This window comes from Oryctolagus cuniculus, chromosome 2, assembly GCF_964237555.1.
Source record: "Oryctolagus cuniculus chromosome 2, mOryCun1.1, whole genome shotgun sequence".
NCBI lineage: Eukaryota > Metazoa > Chordata > Mammalia > Lagomorpha > Leporidae > Oryctolagus > Oryctolagus cuniculus.
In genome coordinates, this window is record NC_091433.1 from 162,596,083 (window position 1) to 162,610,798 (window position 14,716).

The window sequence follows — 14,716 nt, forward strand, 5'->3', positions numbered from 1 at the left end:
ACACTGGGTGGTTTCAACAAGAAAAATTTATCTAGATGTCAGAATTCCAAAACTGAAGTCTAAGTAGGTTTGGCATCTCTCCTTGGCTTGCAAATAAATGTCTGCCATTCTGGGCCCTTCCATGGTCTTTCAACTGTGCACACATCTCCCTTGTGTTTCTCTCTATGTCTCAAGCTCCTCTTTTTATGAGAACATCAGTCAAACTAGGGTAGGGCCCCACATGGATAGTTTCGCTTTATCTTAATTACCTCTTAAAAGTCCTATCTCCAAGTAAGGTCACATGCTGAACTACTGGGGCTGGGGCTTCTACATACGAATTTATAGAAAACATGGTGTAGCCTTGTTATTATTATTAAAAAGCACCTTCTGCCTTCATGCAGTTGACGTTAGAAACAAAGTAACCATACAGCATGAACACTGGAGGGCACAGTCAGCAACCCTCTCTCTCACACACATTTGTTTCAACCAGCTGACCCGATTCAAGTTTCCTCCTTAGTCTCCCAAGCTGATTCCATGCATCTACTGGAGCTTCTTCGCAATGATTTACTGGAGGCTTTCCAAAGCCTCCAAAATGGTGCTGCTTCCTCCACAGATTCCTGAAGCCTATTTGCATATAATTCTGACCATGTGCTTAGGGACAGCAGACCATGGCCTCTTCTCTCTTCCTATAAAATGATAGATGACACATCCAGACATTCCTCTTTCATGTTTTGTGAGAGGCAATTTTCCCCTAAACCTCAAATGGTTTCCAAGGGTTTTCCCAGACATGATCTGCACCAGATGGCCTCCCCGTGGAGCATCTCAAGGAGAACACACATATTTGTTCCATGTTGGCCATCACAGGTCACATGGTCAGCTGGAACATCAACAGCCCCACCTGCTGCCAGCTGCAGTGGTTGGAAAAGTAAAATAAATCCAGGATGACAAGGTCAGAGTGTATGAACAAGTATTTAAGGAACCACAAAATGCATGAAAATGTTTGCTATCATTTCAAGAAAAGTTGGCATTCAACATTCCTAATTTTAAAATATGTGAATGGGGATTATCCTCATATCACAAATGAAATCTGGATTTTAGAGTACTATTTTTTGACTTCCTTGTTCCTGTAATAAAATTCCAGGCTTTTTGCATTTGTTTGTGCATTGATACAATGGGACATAAATGGTGAAATTGTTTTATATGTATTTGAAATTGAGATATATTATATAATACATGCATCCCTTTATTTAACAAGCACATCAGTACCCTGTTCCAAACACTGCAGATGGTACCAAACGCCAGAGACACAAAAATAATGAATTCCTACTTTGAAGGGTTCACAGTCAGCTAAAAAAGGAAAGGAAAGGGAACAGGTAGAATTCAGAGCCATGTATCCCAAACATGAGCACGCATCATAATCTTGCGGAGGGAGGGACTGTTCTAGCCCGACTGCTTGCCTCTCCCCTCCAAGCATCTGATTCAGTGGCACTTAGAAGTGGTACTTCCAACAAGTTCCCTGGTGATGTTGGAACGGCTAGCTTAGGAAGCACACTTTGAAAACAACGGATCTAGAATTACAAGTTTTGGGGCCACGGAAGCTCTGAGGAAGGGTTCCTAGCACGGCTGGTAGGGGAGGGATCAGAGAAAGCTGTACAGGAGAGATGAACTTTAAAGGATGAGTGAGGAAGGCTAAGGTTAAAGGGATTGGGACAAACAGAACAGTTAGTTCCATGGAACAAAAGTAGAAGAAAGTGCATATGGTTGGAGAAAAATGCAAATAATTCCATTTGGCTAGTACAAAGTTTGAGTTTGAAATAGTTATAGGAAATGAGGCTTGAAAAATATGCAAGGCCCAGAGCCGTGATGAAGGGCCTTGTTTGAACACTGTCCTTTAGGTGGTTATATAACCATTAATTTCCAGAGCTGGACTTCGAGTTGGAAAGAAAGAACCCTGGAAGGACTCTGTCCACCATTATCTTCCTTCAAAACCAGGGCTTCTTTCTTAACCTTCCAGGCTTTTGGAAGAAATCCTATCATTTTTCTGAAGTGACAAATCTCACAAGAGGTAACATGATAGGAGAAAGAATGTGTTGATCACATGTGAGCAGAATTTAGTGGCAGATAAGTTTTTGCCATTGACCAAGGAGCCACACTGAGGAGGTATTTCAGTACCTGGATCATTAATTGATTGATTAATTGACTCTGAAGTCTGAACTCACCCACCTCTGATAACTTCCTGTCTCCGTAGGATGGTGGACTAAGAAAGGAGAGATTCTGGTAACACAGGCTGTGATGAATTGTTCTTCTCTCCTTTCTCTCTAGGGGAAGATGACGACGATGATGAATGTGGGGAGGAGAAGCTGCCCTCCTGTTTCGATTATGTGATGCACTTTCTGACTGTATTCTGGAAGGTCCTCTTTGCCTTCGTCCCTCCTACAGAATACTGGAATGGCTGGGCTTGCTTCATTGTCTCCATCCTCATGATTGGCCTACTGACAGCTTTCATTGGAGACCTGGCTTCCCACTTTGGATGCACCATTGGCCTGAAAGATTCCGTGACTGCAGTTGTATTCGTCGCACTTGGAACTTCAGTGCCAGGTAGGAATACATGCACATATAATTCTCCTGGAAGCAGATGCTCATTTCCCTTCTTGGCCCCTTCCTTCCTATAGTTTCAAGAGTTTTTATAACATACCAGACCTATGACGTCTGAGAGTCCATAGATATAAATAAATAGTGTCACTGCCAGAACATTGTCCTGGCACTTCTTGAGATTAGAAAGCTGGTTAGCATCATTGTGATGACAGAAAAGCATTCCCAGGGGGCATCCAGGCAGAGGGCAGATGGGTTTGATGGACAGATTTTCAGATCAGCTTCCTATTATGATGAGCACTTTCAAAAACACAAAGCAAAACAAAAACACATCATCATCTTAAGGAACAAATTTCTGTCTTAAATATGTTTAGTAAGGTTTGGATGCTTTCTGTGAAACCTATAATCATTTGGGAAACTGAAATAATATACTTCCTGGAGAGCCAATAAAATATTCTCTTGACCTACAAAATAACAGAAGTAAATATAAAATAGACCTTGGTTAGGACAGGAGAGAAATAATCCTGACAAACATAAACAGACCAAGGAGTCATTTCATTGACATCCCTTAATGCAGTCCTTCTAAGCTCGATTTTTCTTCAAGCTGCAATAATAGTTCATTATGTTTATTTAGACTTATGAGTAAGACATCATGCTCCCAAACATAATATTGACACAGTAGTTTTTCAACATTGGTGGTCATAAATAATTACCTGGGAGCTTGTTTAAAAATGCAAAAGCCTGAGACCTACCCCTAAACCTATGGGAGACGTAGGGGTAGGGCCCAGCAAAGTATATTTTTAAGCTCACGGATTCAGATCTGTTTCCCAGCACTTGTTGACATCTTGACAGATGCAAAGCCCTAACTTTGAGCAACAAAATAAAATGCTTCACCATGTAGCAAGCCAAGAAGTATTAGTGAGCTGGTGGGAAAAAGGACTTGATGCAAATGTAGCCCTTCTGATGGTGCCATTTACAATCCATTTCCCCCACTTACCACAATGTTGATATAGATGCTATTATTTCTACTAAAACTTACCATAGTTGACAATTCTGGCTTTTGGGTTGAGTCAGAAAACAAGTATATTTTATATCATATACAGTCATGTATTACTCAAAAAATGGGTATGTGTCATTAGACAATTTCATCCGTGTATGAACATCATACTTTTGTACTTTCACAAGGTATGATGGCTGTGACATCACTAAGCAATACCTTTTTATGGGACCACCAATGTATATGTTATATCATTAGCTGAAATGTCACTATGGGCATATGACTCTTTCTTTTCACTGGAACTCACTAGTTCTTCATGTGTATACTTTATTATTAGGAAAACAGGAGCAGATTGGTGCCTCCTCACACAGGGCAGCAAAAACGTTAGGAAAAGAGGCACAGAATAGAGAAGAGGCAGTGTACGAATTTACAGCCAGACCAAATTTATTCAGGGAAAATAAATTTTTAGAGGTTGGTGACCAACTGCTGGCAGATACACTGAGGGATCCCATGGCAGAAGGCCCTGACTCCAGGGCATAGGGATGGGAGTGGGGGTAAGTGGTAAGGGGGAGCAGTGGAGAGGAATTCCTGGAACTGGCATTTCAGGTGGCTGCTGGGGCCTTGGGAACCTGGGAAAGAATGCAGGGGTGTCAAGGCAATAGGGTGGGAGACCCAATTGAGATTCAAGGGCAAGGAATAAATTCCAGTGTTTATTTATCTTTTGGGCAATGAGCAAGAATAGCTGAGGCTTATGTCTTTGTTTCATCAATCCTGACTCTGGGTATAGATAAGGAGATGGGGTGCCGATTTCTCTCTGGCTACTTCCCGCTGATAGGGGCATAGACATGGAGCAAGGACTCGAGCAGAGGTCTATACTCAAGATCAGATTGATTGAAGAAGAGCAGTCTTGTGTTGTTCCTGCGAGAAGGCTTGAGATAGAGCAGTTATTTGTTCCTGCAAGAACCTTTGGAATAAATTAATTAGACATGGAAGAAATAGGAGTACTATGATTATGAGGACAAAAGGAGATACCAGAGACATTGCCCAAGGTAGAAAAGATGGCCAAAATGAGGCAGAGTTACCTTGTGGAGACATCTCATTAGCGCATCAACCTGAGAGTGGTGGGTCCTGTGGGCATAGACTTATATGAGGGAGATATTACTAGTTTTAATGAAGTAAAATGTACCCAAGGGGGGTGTGCTTTGAGTTTGGCAGTGGTGGGGGTTGTCAATATCACCTGGTAGGGCCCACTCCATTTTGGTTTTAGGGCAGCCTCATTTTGTTTTAGATAAACCCAGTCACCAGGTTGAAAGGTAGGAACAGAGTGGAGAGGCAGAGAGTATGGTTTGGGTAGGTGGGTGTCTGCATAGGTCCATAAGTAAAGGCACATTTAGGTAAGAAGAGGAGAAGTGAGAGGAGGAATAGCTTCAGAGTTTTGTAGAGGAAGGAAGTTTCAGTTAAAGGAGAGGCCTTCCATAGAGAATTTCAAAAGGGCTAAGCATTAAGGGCTTCCGGGGAAGAGATCTAATTCTTAACAGAGCTAAAAGAATTTTTACCCAGTCTAGTGGACTGGGGTGGAGAGTTTAGTCAGAGCCTGCTTTAAAATTCTGTTCATCCGTTCTACTTTTCCTGAAGAGGGGGATGATAAGGAATGTGAAAATGCCATGAGATGTGAAGAGGCAGATACTATTTGAGTAGTTTGGGAGGGGAACTCCATTCCATTATCTGAGTGGAAGCTGGTAATCCAAATCTTGGGATAATATCATGTAATAGAGTGGAAATGGTGGAAGCTCTTTTGTTAGTAGTGGAGAAAGCTTCCACCCACCCCGAGATGGTGTCCACCATCACCAGAAGGTAACATGTTCACCTAACTGGTGGTATATACATGAAGTCAATCTGCCATTCCTCCCCCGGGAGCAATCCACAGGCCTGGACTGCGGAATGGGCCTGATCTTAGGGTTAGCAGTTTGACAGATGCTACATGTCTGAGATATATTACACAGAGTTTTTATGCTGGGAGTTACATGTATGTGTGATCTCAGGGAGTGAAGAAGAGAGTTGGAGTTTAAGAGACACAGAGAATGGAGGGTTTTTGTTTTTGTTTTTAACAAAGGTAACTCGGAGAGAAGGGACTATTAGTGTCTCATCTAGAAACCACCATGAGTCCTTTCTGATGTTGGAACTGAGAGATTTCTTACTTTGAATATACAGGGGCTAAGCTAAAGAGAAAAGACGGGCTCACTTTAGCTGTCAGATCAGCCTGGTTGTTAGCTTCAGATAGGTATTGTTTACCCTTCTGGTGGCCTTTGCAGTGAAAAATAGCAGCTTTTCTTGGCAGCTGAGCAGCATCAAGAAGAGCTTTATCAGCTTGCCATTTATTAAAGGGGTCCCTCGGGCTGTCAGAAAGCCCCTTTCTTGCCATATCTGGGCATTGGAATGGATGATATTATAGGCATATCAGGAATCTGTGTATATATTGACTGTCTTTCCATTGACTAAGGTGAAGGCTCAAATCAAGGTTAACAATCCAGCCTGTTGGGAGGTAGTGCCTTGAGGTAGGGGCCCAGCCTCTATGACCCTCTGCAGGGAAGAGGAGGAGGAGGTGTCATCACGATGCCCCTCAGTTATTGCATATCCAGCGGGAGAAGGGGGAGTTTTAGAAGCAAACCATCAGTGAACCAATCCAGGTCCTTTGGAATAAGAGTTCTGTGAGGTGGTGAAATGTAGTCAGGGAAAAATCAAGGAAGTCAGGTCAGGAATGGGGTTCGAGGGGATCAGAGAGGGTGGTGGGGAGGAAAGTAGCTGGGTTGAGAGAGGAGCAGCGATAAAAGGTAATGGTGGGCTGGAGAAGGGTAGAGTGAAGAACTTGGACGCAAGATGGCAATACAGATCGAAAAGTCTGGTGGCTGAGAAAGTCTTACAACCCATGAGAGCCAGATTTGTAAGAGATGATAAAGGGTTAGTTTCTAGGTCTCAGGTATGAGAAGGGCTGCTGTGGCTTAGAACCCTTAGGCATTGGAGCCAACCTTGATAAACTCCATCTAATTATTCGGAGAAACAGGCCACAGGTGTAATAGCCTCTGGCCTTTTGGGCCAGGGGACCCAGTGTTTGCCCCTTAGAGCTATGAATAGAGATGAGGAAAGGTTTAAGTGGGTTAGGAAGGCTCAAGGTGGATGCTTGTAGAAGAGCCTTCATTAGGCTTTGGAATGGGGTTTCTAGGGAGGACTCTCTTGCAAGGGCTCATCTATATTGCCTTCGGTAGCTTCATAGAGAGGTTCAGCAGTAAGAGAAAAGTTTGAAATCTAGATGCGAAAATATCTCTTGAGTCCCAAGAAAGAGAGTATATCACGCTTAGTACGTGGGAAAGGAAGAGAATGCATTGCCTGTTTTTGAGCTGGAAGAGTTGTGCGAGTGTCTGGTGTCATGAGAAGTCCCAGGAAGGTGACAGAAGTGGAAATTAGCTGAGCCTTCTTTGGCGATATCATGTAACCCTTCTCATCTAAAAAGTTTAAAAGACTAGTTGTATGTTGGAGACGGGTCTCTCAGGAGGGGCTACAAAGTAAAAGATATATGGGGTGGACAGTGGCATTAATATGTATGAGGGCCTGTACTAAGTGATAAGAGCCATCTGGTTTGTTGACTCGAAGTATAAGTGTGTTATGGGGGAAGTGAGTGGGAATGAGTATGTTAGCTTGGAGGAGGCGGCCTATAATAGGTTTTAGACCTCTATGGCCTTCTGGGCTTAAAGGATATTGGGGAACAGTAATAGTTTTTGTAGGGTCTTTTAGACCTGGTGGGGGTATGGTGGGAGGCAGTTTCCAGGTGGGAAGTATCCCACACTACAGGATTAACCAAGGGAAGGGAGAGAGTCTGGGGTGGAGAGGTGGGGAGAAGAAGGTACAAATGTTAAGTATAAAGGTTTGTGCTTAATCCCCAGTGGGAATGGACATAGATGCCCCAAAGGTGGAGAAAGTCCCTAAGAGGGGTGTGGGGCAGTTAGGAAGGATGAGAAAGGAATGCAGGAGAGTAACATTTCTGAAGGAGCAATGTAAGGGAGGGGTCTCATTAGACCTTTCAATTAGGCCTTTAATACCAACAACAGAGACTGAGGAAGGAAGGGGAGACTGCAATATTCATTTAAAACAGATAAGCTACCACCAGTGTCCACCAAGAAAGAAACTCACTTGCCAGACACCGTCCCAGGGAATTGGGATTGCTGTTAGTATACTTTGTCATTGCCTCTGTATACATAAAAACACAGGGTTTTCTTTGGGTTCCTGGGTGACCACTTAGACCCTCTCAATTAACCTGTTTATGGCTGTTCTTATTCATAGCTGCCAGCAGGCATGAGATCATGTGGTCTCGGGCCTGTAGCCCCGGGTCCCCAGGTTAGTAAATCCAATCTGGGTTAGGTTTGGCCCTGGGGAGGGCTTGAGCAGCCTCTGGGTGTTTGTCTTGGGCCTGGCAATGCAGTACATCTCATCTACATCTTCCTTGGCAGCATGCCAGAGACATTCAGGTTTGTCTGGAGGTAGGGTACAGGATAGAACTAAATACAGACCATTCCAAGTTAAGCTGTAGGACTGAGTCAGGAGGAGAAATCCCTTACAATATTTGGAGAGAGTCTCTGAGAACGAGCCTAGACGTTCCTCAGTCTGACTAGGGTCTGATAGAGAGAAGGGCACACAGACTCTAAGAGGACTTTCCACTCCAGCCACCTCCCTCAAGGGGAGAAGGGGTTTGGTTGCATAGTTCAGGAGTGTGGGGGAGGAGATAGTGTGAGGGGAGGAGACAAGGTGGGATCTAATGGGGGGGATTAGGTGGGTTGGTCAGAGAGGAGTGCAGAGACTGGGATGGGGATTGGGCAGGGGCAAGGTCACAGAGGGGATGAGATGAGGAAGGGAACAGCAGTGGGGCAGAAGGCTAGCAATGAGTTCTTTCTTCCTTGGGGAGAACTGGGTAAAGAGAATTCCGGGGAGAAGAGGGCGGAGGGGCTGCCCCTGCTGCTGCTGCTGCGGGTGGGATGGAAGAGGAGGAGGGGCAAGAAAGACATAAGGATGAAGTGAGCAAAGGGGCGTGCACCTGAGGTGCCAGCTTCTCAGGTGGAGAGAGAGAGGGGGGTGTGGAGGTAGAAAGTTTAAGGGAAGGATCCAAGGCTTCTTTATCTATGAGAACTTGGAATGAGGAGAATTGACCTCGAAGGGGGAAGAAAGCCTGGATGTAAGAGACCTCTGAACATTTGCTGTTTCTCTGTATAAAACTATTAAGGTCGCAGAGAATTTGGAGATCAAAGGTGCTGAATTCTGGCCATCTTGAGCCATTGTCTAATTCACATTGAGGCCAAATTTTAGTACAGAGATTAATTAATCGCTTCCACTGTATCTCTCCCTTTAGGCCTAGCTTGTGCAAGCTTTTTAAGAGGCAGGCCAAAGGGGAGTTCGGTGAAATGTGAGAAATTTTGAAGCCCATGGATTAGGCAAAATACAGCCAGAGGAAAGAGGGTCCTTTTCATAGTGCATCCCCTGGGAAAGGATTACCCCAATTGAGAACCGAAGTTCTGAGTCCTCCTAAGAGGAGAGAGCGAGAAATCCCAAGCTTAGACCAGCATCCTGGTTCTAAGCAACGGAAACTGACTTGACTGAACACGCCAGGCCCTAAGAGGGGAGATGAGCCAGTCGGAGCATTGCCCCAGTGTGCATGAGGTGACAGAGGACTCTCTTACCAATCCAAAGGTTGAGAATGAGATCCAGGCAAAGGGCTCTGGCTGTATATTCATTGAGAAGATGAGAAAGTGCAAATTGGGGTAAGTGTCTCCCAGGCCCGCCTGGGTCACTCCAAGGAGGACAGCCAGAGGAATCCTGGACATAGCACCTCCTCCCGATGAGGAGAAGCCAAGTCAGAAATGAACATAAAAGGGAGATAGAGTTTGGAAGAAAGGGGGAGGGAATCTCCACTCTTAACGAAAAAGCCGGATCCTTCACTCCCCTCCTTACACGGGGCACCAAAAATGTTAGGGAAAGAGGCACAGAACAGAGAGGAGGCAGTATACAAATCTGCAGCCAGACCAAATTTATTCAGAGAAAATAAATATGTAGAGGTGGTGACCAACTGCCGGTGTGCACATTGATGGAACACATGGCAGAGGGGCCGGGCCTTTTTATATTTTAGGAGGGCTAGGGATGGGGTTGGGGTAAAGGGCAGCAGGCAGAGGTGAATTCCTGGAACTGGTCTTTCAGGTGGCTGGGTGGGGCCTTGGGAACCTGGGAAAGAATGTGGGGGTGTCAGGCAATAGGGTGTGAGACCCAATTGAGATTCAAGGGCAAGGAATAAATTCCATTGTTTATCTGTCTTTGGGGCAATGAAAGAGAATGCTGAGGCTTATGTCTGTGATCCATCACTTATCATCCTCTCAGTGACGATGGACAAGTTACTTCAACTCTCTGAGCCTCAGTTACTTCATTTGTAAAATAGGAAAACCACGCTTAACATGCAGAATTGTTGCAGACTGGAGAACATATCTATAAATTACGCACTAATAAAGTGTCTGAGACAGAAGGAATTCAATGATTTAGTTCTTATAGCTGATGCTGAGTAATTTATGTTATGTAATTTGCAATGGTCTGAGCAGCATAAATCCAGACACCTCAGCCCACGAGTGGCCCTGAATGAAGTGTCCACATTCATCCTGTTTATCCATACTGCCTGGTGTTATCCAAATGACTGGCCGCTGGGGGGCCTAGTGAGAGGTCCCATGTGGTTTTGGCATTCAACTGTGTCAGCAGATGAAGCAGGGGGTTTGTGATTGCTCTGTCTCACACCTTACAGCAAGGCTAGTCAAAGTCCTTGAGATGACTGCTGACCCCCAGAGGACAGCCCAAGCTTTGTTCCAGCAATTCCACGTTTGTTTATTTATTTATTTATTTTTTGACAGACAGAGTGGACAGTGAGAAAGAGAGACAGAGAGAAAGGTCTTCCTCTTGCCATTGGTTCACCCTCCAATGGCCGCCACGGCCCGTGCGCTGCAACCAGCGCACCGCGCTGATCCGATGGCAGGAGCCAGGTGCTTTTCCTGGTCTCCCATGGGGTGCAGGGCCCAAGCACTTGGGCCATCCTCCACTGCACTCCCGGGCCACAGCAGAGAGCTGGCCTGGAAGAGGGGCAACCGGGACAGAATCCGGCGCCCCAACCGGGACTAGAACCCGGTGTGCCCGCGCCACAAGGCGGAGGATTAGCCTCGTGAGCTGCAGCACTGGCCCCACGTTTGTTTTAAATTTTGAATTCTTTTTCTGAAAACTACCAGGAATATACCAAGTAGAAGGAAACTGAAAAATAAGTATCTTAGGTTGTATTATTGTTTGAAGAATACATACACACCCCCAACCAAAGTAACCAAACATCACAGTTGTCCATCGCTTCCATCTGATGTTATTATGTTTTGGGGTCCACTTACCCTATGGCTTAAGTTACTGCATCAAATGGTGCTCAAGTCAGCACATACTGTTGGCCATGGGTTTAACCCTGGAGGAAGATATGTGCAAAATTATGTCTCTTGTGACAGTTGTCCAAAGTAGCCTGTATTTCAAAAAAGATAGCAGTTCATCCTACCAAATGCATTTCATTTTCAAAAATGTTTTCCTCGCTGGTGCCGTGGCTCACTAGGCTAATCCTCCGCCTGCGGCGCTGGCACACCGGGTTCTAGTCCCGGTCGGGGCACCGGATTCTGTCCTGGTTGCCCCTCTTCCAGGCCAGCTCTCTGCTGTGGCCAGGGAGTGCAGTGGAGGATGGCCCAGGTCCTTGGGCCCTGCACCCCATAGGAGACCAGGAGAAGCACCTGGCTCCTGCCATCGGATCAGCGCAGTGCGCCGGCTGCAGCGCGCAGGCCTGGGTGGCCATTGGAGGGTGAACCAATGGCAAAGGAAGACCTTTCTCTCTGTCTCTCTTTCTCACTGTCCACTCTGCCTGTCAAAAAAAAAAAAAAAATGTTTTCCTACCAAAAGAAATCCTTGTTCCTGATTTTTTATTCCCAATTCTTTACCTCAACACTTATTCCTTTTCTTTATGCCAATCTTCTAAAATGCCTCAGTACATCTCTTCTCTTAATAAACTCTTTTGTAAAGGGTAACAACCATAGGATTTAAATTATTTTTCTATAACAAGACATATGGGACTACAGCAAACCTTAATATTTAGAAGAGCCATTTGTTCTACCCTTAAAATCTACTCAGAACCCAGGTAGAGACATCAAGAGGTAAGAAACCTGCTTTGGGAGAATGCAGTAGAACCATTAGTTGTTAAAATGGTTTCCATACAGGGCATAAATGCTTCCCATTGAGACACAGATTGGGAGAGTTCCTGTAATTTCCTGCATATTAACTGTGCAGCATGTTCCCCAAACAATATATGCACAAGTAATCTCAGATAATCATATATATATATATATATATATATATATGAACAGGCATTCCTCCCTCCCCAAAAGCAGTTATGCAAATTAAACAAGATTCTGAGTGAACATAATATTTCTGACTTTATTCTTCAACACTGCTGATTCAAGACAGCATTTTATTATATCCTCTGATAACTAAAAAAAAAAAAAAAGTATGTATCTACATTACAAAGACTAGTTGCTACAAGCAGAAAAATAGAGAAAATGAATTCTCTTCACTTAAAGCTTAGTATTAATTGGCAGTGGTCCTGGAGAACTTTCTAAAGTAGAAGGGCTCCTGCCTAGTGTCTGATGTACTGCTGCCTCTTTCTAGGTGAGACTTGCAGTTGGGTATTGAAAACCTCCCCTTGCTGGTCCTCCTTTCTCAAGACCCAACAACAGTGGATCAGGGTACTGTCGCTCCCCCTCTTCGTGGAGGAACGACACAGGACCCTGCGCTGTTCTTTTGTCTGCTCGGCCCTCCCCGGGTTTGCTGCTGGTTCTTCCCGGGTTGGCTACTATCCCTTCCACCTCCGTGGAAGGGCAGTTCCCCCTGGCCACATTCCCCACTTCCGCAGGGGAGTGGCACACCGCCGGCCGGTTCTCTCGGGGGCTGCACAGGTGTTCCCCTTAGGTGTTCCCCTTAGATGTTCCTGGTGCATGCCGTCTCTCTCCTCCTTTATAGTCCTCCTCCGCCAATCCCAACTCGGCTGCCCACACGCCGAGTACGCTGCTCTCCTCCAATCAGTAGCAAGTCCTGCTGTTTATTGGTTGAACTGGAGGCAGCTGGGTAGAAGCTGTTTACTTCTCTCCCAGCGCCATATTGTGGGAGAGCAGATGCATAGAATAAGTCTTAATTCCAGTAACAGTCTAGTCCGAGCTGCTCCCCACAGATCCCCCTTTCTTTTTATTTTTTGGCGTTGATACGCGCCTGTCTTCGGTGTCCCGCGGCACACACTCTGCTCTACTTGCTAGAGTTGCCACAGGTTCTTACAAGTCCTATCAGTCAGGCAAACCGAATCCGGGTCCTCTCTTCGCCATGTTGTGAGGAGGTTTTTAGGCGCTGATGCGTGCCTGTGTTCGGTGACCTGCGGCTCACACTCTGGTCGAGCCGCTTGCTGGTGCTTACCGCCTTAATCAGGCAGACCGAATCCAAGCCTCCTAATTGTTGTATTGTGGGGAGGCCTTACTGATGTTAATTCGTGCCTGTCTTCGGTGACCTGCGGCGCATAAGCTGCTAGCCGCCGCAGGTGCTCATCGCCTCACTTAATCAGGCAGACCGAATCCAAGCTCTCTCACTGCCATGTTGAGGGGAGGCCTTTCTATTTCTCTCTTTCTCTATCTCCGGGCATTCCTACTTCTCCCATTTTACTTCCATCTTCCAGCATTCCGATTTCTCTCACTTTACTTCTAAACTTCTATTTCTCCTATCCCTGCAGCTTCCCGGCGCCTCGCCCTGCCGGCAGCTTCACCCCGAGGCTGCTTCTCGGCGCCTCGCCGGCTCTGAGCCGCTTCAGCCCGCGCCTCTCTCATCTGCGCGGCTCGGCTTTGCGCGCACACTCCGCAGTTACGCACTAACCCTTTCGCGTCTGAACCACGGCCTTGCGCCAGCCCCGCGTTCCCTATGTACTTGAGCCCCGCACGCTCTGTCTGCACGCGGCAGCCTCCGCGAGTCACACAGTGTAGCTTACGTGTCCGCCACTATCATTCAATCTAAGTTCCCTGGGCTAACCTGGCGAATTCAACCCAGCTTACGTCTCCGCCCCACGGTTTGGCTTCCCGTCCTTTGCTCCCCGGGCTAATCAGACGGATCCCAACCAGGCTTACGTTTCAGCTTCTGGTTTCAACTTTTCGCCCCCTATTCCCGGGCTAACTTGAGAATCCCAAAGTGGCTTTCGTTTCCGCCTCGGCCTGCCCCCCGCGGCTTCAATTTCCCTAACATTTTTCTCTACCCGGTATGTTTCCCCAAGCTTTCCTCCAACAATACTCCTCCCTCGTTTCTCCTGGCCTCTCCCCACAGTCCGCATCCGAGTCTGTTTGTTCTAGCTTTCACTTTCGCTTTCGACCTTAGAGATTTCTCCCAGCTTCCCCCTGTAGTCCGTATCTGAGTCTATGCCTAGGCTTTCAATAGCTTCTTCCGGCACCTTTTTCGTCCGGCTTTTCCCTAGGCTGTTTGCTAGTCTCTCTCTCCGATATTTTCCCAGTTCTTCCCGTTTCTTCCCTCCTAAGTTTCCTATCCGTCCTAGGTTTCCTATCCGAGTCACGGCACCATTATGTCGCTCCCCCTCTTCATGGAGGAACGACACAGGACCCTGCGCTGTTCTTTTGTCTGCTCGGCCCTCCCTGGGTTTGCTGCTGGTTCTTCCCGGGTTGGCTACTATCCCTTCCACCTCCGTGGAAGGGCAGTTCCCCCTGGCCACATTCCCCACTTCCGCAGGGGAGTGGCACACCGCCGGCCGGTTCTCTCGGGGGCTGCACAGGTGTTCCCCTTAGGTGTTCCCCTTAGATGTTCCTGGTGCATGCCGTCTCTCTCCTCCTTTATAGTCCTCCTCCGCCAATCCCAACTCGGCTGCCCACACGCCGAGTACGCTGCTCTCCTCCAATCAGTAGCAAGTCCTGCTGTTTATTGGTTGAACTGGAGGCAGCTGGGTAGAAGCTGTTTACTTCTCTCCCAGCGCCATATTGTGGGAGAGCAGATGCATAGAATAAGTCTTAATTCCAG

The 14,716-nt window shown here is 46.4% G+C and overlaps 1 protein-coding gene across 1 annotated transcript in view; it reads left to right on the forward strand.

Moving 5' to 3' along the window:
- Positions 1–14,716, forward strand: part of SLC8A1 (solute carrier family 8 member A1) — a gene marked incomplete at its 5' end in the record, with an annotated part of 321,098 nt that overhangs the window by 288,650 nt on the left and 17,732 nt on the right. Inside the window, 1 exon segment of the mRNA NM_001170958.1 lies at positions 2,302–2,577. Within this exon segment, the coding sequence (NP_001164429.1) occupies positions 2,302–2,577 (276 nt within the window).